We start from the raw sequence: 14545 nt of genomic DNA, 5'->3' as shown, positions 1-14545 counted from the left end.
ATTACACCAGGGATCATCCTTAAGTCCATACCTTTTCACATTAGTCTTGGAAGTACTCACAGAGCACATCTAAGAACCTGTGCCATGGTGCATGCTTTTTGCCGATGATATCGTCCTTATGGGAGAGTCAAGGGAAGACCTAAATAAAAAATTGAAGTTATGGAGAGAAGCTTTAGAAGTGTATGGTCTACGCATAAGCCGTAGCAAGATGGAATATATGGAATGTAAGTTCAGTCTTAGAAGGAAAAATTCCAATATAGAGGTGAAAATTGGAGAGAACATCCTACGAAAAGTTAAAAAAGTTTTAAGTATCTTGGGTGCATCATACAGGATAATGGAGAGATTGAACAGGATGTAAATCATAGGATCCAAGCAAGTTGGTCAAAATGGCGGAGTGCATCTGATTTTATATGCGACAAAAAAACGCCTTTAAAACTTAAAAAGTAAATTTTATCGCACCTCTATAAGACTGGCTATGCTGTATGGTACGGAGTGTTGGGCGGCTAAAGGGGAGCACGAACATAAGCTGAGTGTGGCAGAGATGAAGATGTTGAGATGGATGAGTGGTCATACGCGATTGGATAAAATAAGGAATGAAGATATAAGGGAGAGAGTTGGAGTAGCACCCATTGTGGAAAAGATGGTTGAATCGCGTCTCAGGTGATTTGGACATGTGAGAAGAAGACCGATAGAACATCCAGTCAAGAGGGTGGATGAGATGGAAGATGGACAAAGGGCGAAAGACAGAAGAAGACCTAAGAAGACCATCCATGAGGTGGTCAAACGAGATCTACATGTAAACGGTCTCTCTGTAGACATGATACATGACAGAGCATAATAGCGTTGTTTGATTCATGTAACCGACCCTATTTAGTGGGATAAGGCTTTGTTGTTGTTGTTGTTGTTGTTGTATCAGCTGTTCAATAATGCAAGAAGCTTGTACCTAAGATTCTTAATCTATTTCTGATCGAATGATCCTATATTTATCAATATTAAATTCTTCAGCATGTGAAGTGTATCAAAATGTCGAGTCTAAAACAATATCGGGTTGGGGCATTTAAATAAAACCCTTTTTTATTTTCTTCCTATAGTTGAATTTGGATAAACACTCACAACAATATACTCATCAGTAGTCCCTTCGAGGATATCCGATAAAAAAAAAATTATACTCACCGGTAGCCATTTTAAAAAAATATTATAAGAGAATAAAAATGTAGTGCAAACAAGATAGTTCATAAACTTTAAACCTTAAATACACATTACAACAAGATATGTTTAAAATAATTTATACTCATATTTCAAGAGCAAATGATATATTTGTATAAAATTTTGTTACTTATTTGATTGACATTGTAAACGAAACATGTTTATATTATATCATTTGCACTTATAATGAGATAAATAATAGAGAAAGACTCTATATGAATTCATAAATATTATATTTATTTTATGAATAATATTATGAAAATAATTTTTTTTAATTAATATCAACTAATTTTTTAAAATAATTTTATTTATCTTAAATTTAAACAAAAAGGGCACCCCTGCCCAAACCACAAAGAGACAAATTTAACTCCGACGGCCCCACGAGGCGCGTGCCGGGCGTCTTGGAATGGGCACACTATGTGGTGAGGATGGCATTGGCATGACGACGAACTGAATGGTTCATTTTCACTCACATCCACCCACCACTGCACTACCCCTCAATTCTGAAGGCCCAAACCACCACCACCAACAACAACAAACTAACAATCACTCCGCCATAAACCACTTCCCAGTCCCTTCGAACCCCCTCGATGGCCTGAACTTCCTCTAGTTTCCAAGTTCTCTACCACAACATGGAATCAATTCCTTACACGATCCCTTCTTCTAAGCTCCAATCACTAATTTTTTACAAAACACCCACCAGAACTCGATCCTCCAAGCTCCTGCCTCTTCACCCTCCCCCACTTCCAATCAAACCCTTCTATTATTCACCTAAATGCCTCCCTCTCCGTTACCATCGCCTCCGCTGCCTCGCTCACTCCAACGCTAACCACCACCATCACAGCCACAGCGATCATAACCACCACGAGCACGAGCACGAGCACGACCATCACCATCACCACCACCACCACCACCACCACGCGCATCATGCCATCGACAGCGCTAACCTCACGGGACCACAACGAGCGATCATCGGGTTCGCGAAAGCCACGAGGTGGATGGACTTGGCCGATTTCTTAAGGGAGCACTTGCATCTTTGCTGCTTCTCAACAGCTTTATTCGTGGCAGCTGCCATTTGCCCTCACACTTTGCCAAAGCCTCTCGTTAAGCGCTTCCAACACTCCCTCATCATCCTTGGATTTCCTTTGGTTGGGGTACGCAACAATCAACCAAAACCCTCTCACTCCGTTTTCTTTCTCTTCTCTTTTCCCCGTTTAATTCTTTCTTGTCTTTCTTTCTTTAGGTTTCGGCTTCGCTGGATGCTCTAATTGAACTTAGCAGTGGAAAAGTGAACATCCATGTACTAATGGCGATGGCTGCTTTTGCGTCTGTTTTTATGGGAAACTCTTTGGAAGGAGGGTTGCTTCTTGCCATGTTCAATCTCGCGCATATAGGTGAGCTATTTTGGAAATTCGAACTAACATTATATGCTCAAACTTGTTTTTCGGAAGTGAGATTTGGTTACTATGGAACGAGATTGATTTGCTTGAGTGAATTGTTTCTGCAGCTGAGGAGTACTTCACTGGACGGTCGATGATCGATGTTAAAGAGTTGAAAGAGAATCATCCTGAGTTTGCACTTGTTCTTGACACCAGTGGTGATAAGCTTCCTAATACATTCAACTTGGCGTACAAGAGTGTTCCTGTGCATGATGTAACTGTAGGATCATATATCCTTGTTGGTGCTGGTGAGGTAAGTTATGATAGAATCTATTGCTTACCTGCCTTGCATTAATTTTGAAGTTTGAATTGGTTGAATATAATTATACCTGCAACCAACGGCTGGAGTTCTTTAGAATTTTTAGGGTTTTAATATATAGTGAAACCTGGTGTGTTTGGTTTTTTACTTAATAAGCCCAAACTGAATTATTAATGTAACAATACAGTTGATATCCAAAGATAGAAGAATTAAAGAGTGAACGGAGTTAAAACTTAATTGTCTTCAGCTTATCTTTCTCTATAGTAACAAATGTAGCTATAAGTGTGTGTTTTACTGTTCTTCAAATTAAGAGGCATAAATAATTTTGGGTAGGATGAATGGCTTTAATGGCCTTAATAGTTAGTCTAAGGACATTACTATCATTCAAACAGCATGTGGATGATTACGAAGGTTTTTATTTTTATTTTTTATTTAAATACCACACACATTATTGTTATATGAAAAATGCAGTAGATTATCCATATATAGTTTGTTTTGGAAGGGTCTTTTTCAAAATTTACTCATAGAGAACAGTAATTCTGTTAGTCTCCTTGCAATTTCTTATCTCGCTCTTCTCTGTTTTTCTTTTATAGAGAACATTTCCTGTCCGCTGTTATCTTCTTAAAAGAATATTCTTTCCCGAAATGAGTGAGAAAAACTTATAGTCCATTAGTATTTTCATACAAACATCAAGGAGAACATTTTTCATACATGATACAGACTCATTCATGCACAATTTGGAGTCTCAAGTCTTATACATCAGACTATTGAAGTATAATGGGGATGGTATTGTGATTAGTCTGTGCCTGTAGATTGCGAAGTTTTCCAAGGCAACGCTACAATTACCATCGAGCACTTGACAGGGGAAATCAAACCATTGGAGGCCAAAATTGGAGACAGGATACCTGGTGGTGCAAGGAACTTAGATGGGAGGATAATTGTAAAGGTATGTTCAATTTTTTACGATGATGTTGCATATTTCAGTAGGTTTATATATATACAAGGTAATGAAGGGAAGCCCTGGAACAACTGTTGAGTTGTCTCCATGTAACTTCAATGTCACTGATTCAAGTTGTCGAATCAGCTGCTGAATCATATATCAGTTAAACTGCCTAATTACACTCTTTGGGTGTTACCGTTCCTCGGATCCTGTGATGCTTGTGTACCGGGCTGCCTTTTTTTAATATATACAAGTTAGTGGCTGTAGCAGTAGCTTGGGCTGGGTGATGGTACTTTTGGTGGGTGACTGGGAATGATCATGATGGATATCAAAGGTGTGACACGAAGGTCAAACTGGTAGATTAATGAATTAATGGGTGAGAATCTGCGGTAACAGGAAGGTGGCTGTGGTTGTAAATATCTTAGTCTTTTCTTTCAGTGAAAAGGAAATATTTTAGTTTTCTTATAATGTTTGTTTACTTTTTCTTAATAGAAAAGAATCTTTATAGTTCATCTTGAGAAGCTAACTGTAATGTTCTGGTAGACCGCTAGTTATGAGGTAGCCAGGTGGCACTAGGGACTAGAGGAGTTAGTGGTGGTGGTTTGTCAGGCAGTTATTAAGGATTGCAATATGTTAGTGGAATTTGATTCCTTTATTATTAGTAGTACAATGGATATTTTGGTGATCTAGTGTTGAGTTTGACATGATTGAGCTTAAGGATAGCGTGATCAATCTAGTTCATCGAATCTTATCCATGAATTCAACTGTTAAGACATTGTGAAGTTAGTTTGCAAGTGTTAGCTTGTTAGTAATCACAATTTAAGCAAGATTCAGCATGTTTCTCAATTGTTACCTCCTGTCTATGCTTTTTAAAACTGTGCTTTTGTTGGGAGCTTACCACAAAATACAAAATTGATCACAGGTAACAAAGACATGGAACGAATCAACCCTAAACCGAATTGTGCAATTGACTGAAGAAGCACAGTTGAATAAACCAAAACTTCAAAGATGGTTGGACGAATTTGGTGAACGTTACAGCAAAGTAGTTGTGGTATTATCAGTTGCAATTGCCGTTATTGGGCCAATTTTATTTAAGTGGCCTTTCATTAGTACACCAGGTAAGTTCTTAATTCATTTATTCTAAATTCCAATTTTGATTTTGGAATTGAGATTTACTTTAAACTTTTATTTTTATTTTTAGGTTCACAAAATAATAACTTCACGAATTGCAACTTTTAGTTCAATTTATTTTACTTTATTTAAATATATGATTGAAAATTAAAATTAATAAAATACTAAAAATGCAATTTTGTACTATAAATGCAATTTATTATGAAAAGTAATAAATTAAAATTTAGATTTTTTTATCTCATAGTTTTATTTATAAAAATAAAATATTTTAATAAATATGATAGATAGATAGATAGCGTAGCAGATGAAATTGATAGAGCCATTATTAAGAGAGGATAAGCAAAAGATTTGAGAAAAGGCTAGACCAAAAGAGGAGTCTTGAATCCATTATTCCTCCCTATAGTTTTAATGAGTCGTTACCTGCCTTCAAGGAAGCAAGGTCAAGGATGACTAACCTTAGGAAATGAATTTCTTGGACGTTAAATGAGTAGTCTGTGAAGCTTTATACATCCCATCTATTTGTGTCCTGGTCATACTTGCTTCTGATAACCTAATGCATAAGAAATACATTTCTCACCATTGCCATTCAGCTTAAAGGCAATATTTTTAGAACTGAAATTTCTGAGCCACCTTCCTTTTTAGGATGACAATACACCTCCCAGCCAATTAGAGTGATCACTTCTTGTATCTAAGCACTTAACCAAGGAAATTTTCTCACCATCTTCCCATTTGGATGAGCTTCTCCCACAGGCGTTTTTTTGGTAATTATAGAAAAGGTATCAACATGCAAAAGACAAGGATGGAGAAAGTTGAAAATGCCAACATCAGCCAAAAATGTGACATATGATCAGCCATAACATCAAACAAAAACCCTTGCTAGCACCTATTCAAAACAAAACAATATCACTGGACCCCCATAACCCTGTCTCTCTTTCCTGGAACGTCATCATTAAACCACACACCAAAAGTCTAATATAATTATTCCCCATTGTTAAACTTAACATATAAGTAGTGACAAGAGAGAGATATTTTGTTTTAACGAATTCAATGATAGCAAGGTGATGTAATGTGTCACTGTGACTTATGAGAGCCTTGTGATATAAAATATTATTTGCTTAGATAAATGTTTTGACATAGGGTTTATGGAACTGTAGAATTTTGAAACAAAAAGAGTCGTAAATTCTAATAACCATCGCTCACGGAAAGTTAGCTGTTGTTGGAGTTTATAACATAAGATAGTTATAATTCGCAGCATGGGCTTATCTAGTGGCTTGTCACCGCACCTAGTAGGATAGGCTTTGTTCTTCTTGTTGTATATATGGCTTATCTTTTCAGCTTATTTATCTCTGTCTGATGTAGCATGCAGAGGTTCAGTTTACAGAGCCCTAGGGCTCATGGTTGCAGCATCTCCATGTGCTTTGGCTGTGGCCCCATTAGCATATGCAACAGCAATTAGTTCCTGCGCAAGAAAGGTATTAATTAGCTTCGTATGGGTACATCTTTCACTATTTCAGATCCAAAATGTTGGTTTATATTTTAAATTCAATCATACAACATATGAAATTCCATATTAAAACTTCCTTTTTTTTTTTGTTTGTACTTGTGACTGAATCAAGTGTTGTCAGTGTTTTTTCCATATCGGTGTTTTATTTATGCCATAATCTTGTGCCGTCAATATTCTGTTATCTAATTTGTGTTCATTTTTCTTTCATGAATTTTTAAACTCACCGTCATTCTTTTAATTCCGCTAGTTCATAATAATCCCACATATTAACTACTGTATAGTAATATCATTTGCTTAATTATGATTTTCTGAACCTTACCAATAAATATCATTATATCCCTATTAATAGTGTCCTTAAATAGAAGTTAACCTCCCATTCATCCATTTGAAGAGGAAATGTTTTTTTATTTGTAGTCATGTGTAGAATAATGTTTTTAAGCCTTCTATGTGTTTGACTTTCTCTAAACAATTTTCTGACCTTCATTGCCTCACACTCTCAATAACAATTTTAAGCAGCAAATGTGAACTTGAAACTTGATCCAACTGCCTTTTGAAGAAAAACTAACCCGTTAACATTCTTGATGCTTCCAACATGGAGACAAGCATTGCCTACTAAAATGTTAAAGATATTTCTTATTGGGTCATGAAAGGTTCCTAGTTGGGTCCATCTATATGCAAAACCAAATACCATAATTATATGTTAAGAACAGCTCCTAAATTAATGGACCTAAATGTAATGCTGTGAGTGGGAGACACAGAAATGGATGTTTGTCTGTGATGACTTGTGCTGCAATGTGATTGTCGTAACAGAAAGTTTGGTGGGTGAGCTAGGCTAGAATTACAACTCTTGGTAGAGACAAGCCTCTCTAATGCTCAGCATTCAGGACTTCTCTTTCTCTTCTTCCTTGGTTGATCATAAACTGATCTTATCTCAAAGGTCTGAATAATACATCATATTCACATTTCCTCATTTTCTGGCTCCTATTTGTGGTTTCGATAATTGTACAATCATGTTCTCATCGATTACATTATTGTAATTTCTAAGTCTCTGTCTCAAACAGTTCATATCTGTTGATCTGAATCAATTGGAAGTTATTCAAACTATTACAATAGATTACTTTTGGATTGTTCTTATTTAAGGTTGTGAGAATTACCTCAACTGAATGGTGTACTGCATAACCTTGTTCATTTCAATGACATTGTTTTAAGTCCCTGTTTACTCCTTTTATGTTTATTGCCCAGACTGAATTAGAAAGTCATTAAACTGTTCAAAAATTTGAATCTCTAGATATTCATTTTATTATTGTTGTGATGGCTACCTCATTTTGTAGGGGATATTACTCAAAGGTGGACATGTGTTAGATGCTCTAGCTTCTTGTCATACTATTGCATTTGATAAAACAGGAACATTAACCACAGGAGGACTTCTATTCAAGGCAATTGAGCCCATTTATGGTCATAATGTCAGAAAGAATGAGTCAAACATTTCTTCCTGTTGCATCCCTACCTGTGAGAAAGAAGCTCTTGCTGTTGCTGCAGCTATGGAAAAGGGTACTACTCATCCCATTGGAAGGTATCATCTGGAACATAATCCATTCATATCATCTTTGGACCCTCCTCCATAGTTTTGGTTTTCATTGAATCTATATGTTATTCCTTTATTATCTCTAAGAAAAAGAATAATACCTTTTCTTTGGGTCTGTTATGTGTAAAGCAGACATTGATACAAACACTTGACGTGATATAGACATAAAGACACCAAATTCTTAAAAATTAGTTAAATTATAGAACATGGATATAAATATATACATAATAATATAAAAATACATTAACTCACCCCTTAGTTGGTTTCCTTGTACTTTCTATGTTTGGATTAGCATAATAATTCGTCAGTCTATTGTATGCATTGTATGAACTATTCAAAAGACCAAACATGATCATTTTCAACTTAACCTTATGAAATACTTTCTGTGAAACATATTGCAGGGCTGTTGTTGACCATAGCAAAGGCAAAGACCTCCCATCTGTTTCTGTTGAAAGTTTTGAGTACTTCCCTGGAAGGGGCCTTATTGCTACTGTTAACAGCATTGAGGTACCACGTTTTCGTGTAGACAACCCATGGCAAATTATACTCTTGTTGACAAAGCAAAGGATCACAATATATGCTACCATATTTGCAGAATCCCAAGCACACAGTTTATTTAGAATTCCAATTAATCCTGTATACATCACAAAGATTTGTGCCTTTTTTTATCATTTTATTTCTTAATGCAATTATTTTCCATACACACACACACTAATGCAAGTGCATGTTTGGGGATGCTTAATATCTCAAACAACCCCCAGACCTCCTTTCTGTTTTTTCTTTACACTTGATTTTTAGGTTATTTCAAAAGCATTAATAGGTTGCCTTTTTTCTTACTTCAATTCAATAGCTCTTCTAATTTCTCTTGGATAAATACAATAAAATAAAAATTTCAATTCTAATTAACTCATATCTTTTGTTAATTTAATACATAAAAAGGATTTTTATTACATAATCCAAACAAGATAGTTTATATTAAAAGTTAGGGGTGAATTAACATATCCGAACATAAATTAAACTCCGCATGATTGGAATATTGATTATATGCATAATTTTTAGCACAAATTTCACAACTAACTAAAACACCATAACAGTATATTATGATTGGATAAATAAGGTGACAAAATTGACCTCTAATATTTGTTTTTCCTCATTTTGTGTGAATAATAAGTAAAATGACTTAATTTGATTCTTGTGCTGTATAGTCAGGAACTGGAAGTGCTAAGCTATTGAAAGCATCACTTGGGTCTGTAGATTTCATCACTTCATTTTGTCATTCTGAAGAGGAGTCAGAAAAGATCAAGGAAGCTGTTAATACATCTTCGTATGGAAGTGAATTTGTTCATGCTGCTCTTTCGGTTAATAAGAAGGTGATGAACTTTTCATGGGATATTTCTTTGAAAATACCTTTTACCCATTTCCCCCCATCCCCTTGAAGGTGTAAAACACATTGAGGTTCATTATATGAATGATATGATATGCTACAATGTCCGATTCTCATCGGTGTTCAAACCAAACTTGCTGCAGGTGACACTTATTCACCTAGAAGATAGGCCTCGTCCTGGGGTTTTTAATGTTATTCAAGAATTGCAGAATGAAGCAATGTTACGGGTGATAATGTTAACTGGTGATCATGAGTGTAGTGCAAGGAGGGTTGCAAATGCTGTGGGCATCAGTGAGTTTCATTGCAACCTGAAACCTGAAGATAAACTGAGTCATGTAAAAGACACATCAAGAGATACAGGTAAGTTCTGTAAATAGAGTTTTTTCTTTTTTAAATTTGGTATCTTTAATCTTTGTTAACAATAATATTTCACTTGTTCTTTGGACTTTGATTTGGGCTGATATCTGTACTAGATACATGTTTATTGATTTCACTTTTGTTGTGGCATACTGGTGTTTTTGATAAAGAAGTTAGGTAATAGGTAATTTGTTTCTTTTGCACCCAATTGGGTGTATCTAACTTAAATTGAACAAATAAATTCTGCAGAGATTAAAAGCCCATCTCTACGTGAATTCACATCTATGTTGTCTTCTTTTAGCTGTGCCAGTCAGTTTTACAACTGAAATTGTCATATTTTGAGGCTAATTTAATCAGCTTTCCACAAATGTTGCAAAATTCTATGGTGTCTTGTTCACATGCATCTTTCCTTTCATTCCATTTCTTCAAAAACTTTTGTGACAGGAGGAGGCTTAATTATGGTTGGTGAAGGAATCAATGATGCCCCTGCACTTGCTGCTGCAACTGTAGGGATTGTGCTTGCTCATCGTGCTAGTGCAACTGCTATAGCTGTTGCTGATGTGTTATTGCTTCGTGAAAATATTTCTGCAGTACCATTTTGTATCGCCAAGTCTCGCCAAACAACAACACTGGTATTTTATATTTTTACATATATGCTGTTATCGGATAATATTTCTTCACTTTTGGATGCTATTGGCTTATATTCAAATGCACCTGCAGATTAAACAAAATGTGGCTCTGGCATTGTTCTGCATTACCATGGCTTCTCTTCCATCAGTTTTGGGATTTCTGCCCTTGTGGTTAACGGTATGAAAATTCAATTTTATGCTGGATTATATTCCTATTTGTCAGTCATGTCTTATTGCCAACGAAGCAAAGATGAATTTGATCCTTCTGGAAAACATCTGTTTATCTTGGCACTATGAAATCGTTGAATAAGCTTATTTTAGATGATTGTGAATGATGCCCCTATCTGTTGCCTAGAATTTTAAAATCCAGTGACCTCTCGTACTTAACCTTTTCCTATGGTTTGCTCGAGTGAAATCTCTTACATGCATGCAGGTTCTTTTACATGAAGGTGGAACCCTGCTTGTTTGTCTCAATTCTATTCGTGCCTTAAACGAACCATCTTGGTCATGGAAGCAGGATTTGTTACATTTGATTGGCGAGGTTAAATCTAGGCTTCTTTCTCTTGGGACAAATATTAAGGGCTCAAGCAACATTACAACGGCGAGTTTATAACGTGGTTTTATTTGAATGTGTTGTGTTTATTGACAAACGTCAATATCCCCAGTCCATTATTTGCCGTTAGTTTTCCTTTCTTGAGCCCTCCCCCCTTTCTAATGGAATAAGGAAAAATGGTATATTAAGGTAGACTATGCATGAACACTTCTCGAAGTCAATCAGAGAATTAATGAATTACTAATGTGAATAAATGTTGACGCCAAAATACAGCACGCAAGTCCTGAGGTTAATTTTTACTGTTATTACCTAGTTGAATTGATTTAGAATTGGTCAAATATTTTGCCCTTTTCAATCAGTTATAGCTTCCAACTACATTTGAGATGGAGTGTATTCTCACATCTGCCCAGAACCTCTTCCAAAATAAAAATAAAAAAGAACGATGTAAGGAAGAACATGACTGCGTATTGCGTAAAGAACCTTGATAAACTGCCCTAGGTAAGGTTTACAACAGTTGATCAGTTACAGGCCCCCAAAAGGCCTAATATTTGAATTTTTTCCAAAATAAAAATAAAAGAACGTGAAGCATTTTTTACAATAAGGATCTGAACTCCAATTAGTTGGTATTGCATGTACAATGTACAAGACAATTTAAATTCCTAACATTTCTTTAGAAGGATTAATTCAATGTTTAAAAGGATTAATGAATTACTATTTGACCAACCCAATTAGTTAGCAATGCCTTCAACTTTAACTATATTCAAGTTTGAAATAATTCCCAAAATTCTGAGGGGAGATTACAGCCCATGGCAGCTTGCGCTGTTTGATACTTTGATGTGTTGCTAATTTGTTTCCGGTCTTCTGTGTCCAGGTAAACCACATCAATAAAACGCAGAATTGAGGTTCCAAAAAAAATCTATTAATATGCAACTGAACAGTACTATTAGTGTTTGATCAAAGTACTATCTTCGGCTGTGTTTCAGCTTTTAATTTTATAATCACATTAAAGATGACTGGTTTCACTAATTTCGGATCTCAACAAAATGCGAACAGCATTAATCATTTGGACTTGAGCAAATAACTAAATAAATTAAACTTATTTTGAGATTTGTTGAGGTATTCCCTCTCTCTTTGCCATTTCCTACTAATAACACCCTCTTCTTTTTTTCCTTTCCAAAAAAGAACGGACATGAGCCTCCAAACACGACATCTTACAAAAGCAATGCCTCCAACCCTAACCACAGTGGTGTCCTTTTACCTGTTAGGAAGTAACCATCCCGCTTATATAGCTTATAGTTTATCATTACCACTTTTCCTCTCCCTATCCCCCTGTACATTAACCAACATTATTATTAGCCTAACACTAAAATAAAAAAGAGAAACAGCTTCCTTTTCATTCTTTTCCCTCTTTCTCTTCATTTCCGAAGCTCATTTTCCGAGTTGCTAATCTTTCTATTATCCACTTCTTATTCACGAGTTGACTTTGCTAATCCCAACTCGATTTACCGAAACGTTCCTGAACCCACCAGCAGCCTGAAAACACATCCCATTGCGTTGTTCCATGTAACTCCTCACTTCTTTTCTTATCATTTCTTGCATCACCGCCATCAGCTCCGCGCTAAAATTAAACGGCGCTACAACTTGATGTTGTGGCGATGGCAATGGCAGCGGATCCGCTGTCGTTACAGCCGTTGAAGGCGCCGCCGAAGCCATCACCATCGCCGGAGAAAAGGCACGTGACATAGATTCCGTGACACGATTGGAGACTTCCACAGCAACGTCTACGCCAGGCAGAGACAGCGACAACGACGTCGGAGGGTCCTCTGAAGAGGACGCAGTTTCGATCGGAGGAACAACGGTCCTCTGCACGGGCCTCAGAACGTGCGACGGAGAGACAGCGCGAACGCTGCAATCACTCGCGTCGGATCCCGACGGGCTTCCCGGCGACGTCGGGCTCATGTGAAGCCCGGTGGATAGCGGCATGGTAGCACCTGCGCTCGCAGACCTCTTCGCGGGCCGTAGGTAGTAACCGCCGTCAAAGTCTGCCGGACCTGTTGCAGGCTCGTCGATCATCATGGATGAGCACTTGCGCTTGAGTGTTGAGTTCCAGTGATTCTTTACCGCGTTGTCAGTTCGACCAGACAGGAGTCGGGCTATTGTAGCCCACTTGTTACCGAACCGGGCATGGGCCCGGATTATCGTCTCATCCTCATCGGGCGTGAAGCCCCGGTGCTCAACCTGAGGTGACAGTTGGTTACACCATCTTAGCCTGCAGGACTTCCCGGAGCGGCCCGGGATGTACTTGCTTATCAACGTCCAGTTCCTGGGCCCGTGCCTCTCCACCAGCCTCTGCAGAGCCTCATCTTCTTCCGGGCTCCACGGGCCTTTGATCCGATCCATTTCTCTTCTAGACATGGCCATACTGCTTAGCTTCCTTTGTATTGTTTTTCAGATTTAGAGGATCATGTGAAAGTGAAGATTTATATATGGAGAGAAACAGAAGCGAAGTAGGTAAGGCGTTACGATGAGATTTTTGAAAGGGTTTTTTTGTGGTGTTGCTGTTTTGTGTGTGTGAAGCGGTTGGTGTTTGATCGTTGTTTATATGTGGGAGGGATGGGGGGGTGAGGTAACCGGTTGAGGAGGTTAGGTTTTGAGGGGTTTCTGGGAGTGTTATGCTGAAATTGGTACCGCTTGTTCCTGGGGAGCGGTTGGCTTGGGATTTGGGATACAGCTGTAATTGGACACGCGTCAGTTTCAGCTGCTTCCGTTTGCACAAGTCATCCCTGCTCTGCTTTCTTCCTTTTTATCCTTTCGAATTCTCATTTTTAATTTAATTGAAAATCAACTGTTACGGTATGATTGTAGTATATTAGTTCTGTTTACAATCCTTCTCTCCATGCAAGAGCGCGTTATCTGCACAGCTCTCCTCAATCAAAGTAACTTTAAAATAATTCCAGCACCGGAAATATTTGGTAACTCAATGGTATTAGTAAAAAATAATCAAAATTTATCTTATTTAATATATTCATTAGTTATGATAACAATTTTAATACCCTTAACAATGTTATTAAAGTTGTATTAACTAGTTTAATTGTTTTTTTATTAAATAAGTTTCATTTTAATACATTATAATATAAAATGTTTTTTATAATTATTTCGTCACATTTATTTTATTTTATAATTATATATACAGTTAATATATAAGTATATTAAGATTAAATTTTTATTATATTTATATAAAAAATAAAAGATAAAATTAATTAATTTGATAGTTGTTTATATTTTAATTAAAAGATTACACTATTCTCTTAAATAAACATTAGCTACATCTCTATTCTATTTAGAAAAATGATAATATTATTTTCAGTTTGATAAGATCAATTCCTCTTAATTATTCTTTCTTCTTCCTAAAATTTTCCCATCTTCTTTTGGGTACGACCGAATAAATAATTTACTTATTAAAATGATCAAATAGTTATTATGTAATAATTTTCTTCAATAATTCTCAGTAAAGCAAAAAAGCATTAGCGATAACTACTAATGCATTTTTTATTATTT

General features: G+C 36.5%; 2 protein-coding genes across 2 annotated transcripts; one reads left to right on the top strand and one right to left on the bottom strand.

Annotated features, from left to right (window-relative positions):
- The first annotated feature begins 1577 nt into the window (after positions 1-1577).
- LOC107479512 (probable cadmium/zinc-transporting ATPase HMA1, chloroplastic) lies at positions 1578-11325 on the top strand. Its single transcript, XM_016099643.3, has 13 exons — positions 1578-2360; positions 2450-2600; positions 2714-2898; positions 3704-3850; positions 4767-4962; positions 6335-6447; positions 7811-8052; positions 8466-8571; positions 9270-9434; positions 9592-9808; positions 10250-10437; positions 10526-10612; positions 10868-11325. The coding sequence occupies exons 1-13, from the start codon at positions 1839-1841 to the stop codon at positions 11045-11047; spliced, it is 2499 nt and encodes an 832-aa protein (XP_015955129.1). The 5' UTR covers positions 1578-1838; the 3' UTR covers positions 11048-11325.
- A 697-nt stretch (positions 11326-12022) lies between these two features.
- Positions 12023-13570, bottom strand: LOC107479521 (transcription factor MYB44). The gene has a single exon (XM_016099651.3). The coding sequence runs from the start codon at positions 13406-13408 to the stop codon at positions 12458-12460; it is 951 nt and encodes a 316-aa protein (XP_015955137.1). The 5' UTR covers positions 13409-13570; the 3' UTR covers positions 12023-12457.
- Between the last annotated feature and the right edge of the window lie 975 nt (positions 13571-14545).

Source organism: Arachis duranensis, chromosome 1 (assembly GCF_000817695.3).
Source record: "Arachis duranensis cultivar V14167 chromosome 1, aradu.V14167.gnm2.J7QH, whole genome shotgun sequence".
Taxonomy (NCBI): Eukaryota; Viridiplantae; Streptophyta; class Magnoliopsida; order Fabales; family Fabaceae; genus Arachis; species Arachis duranensis.
This window is presented reverse-complemented; position numbering and strand designations above follow the sequence as displayed.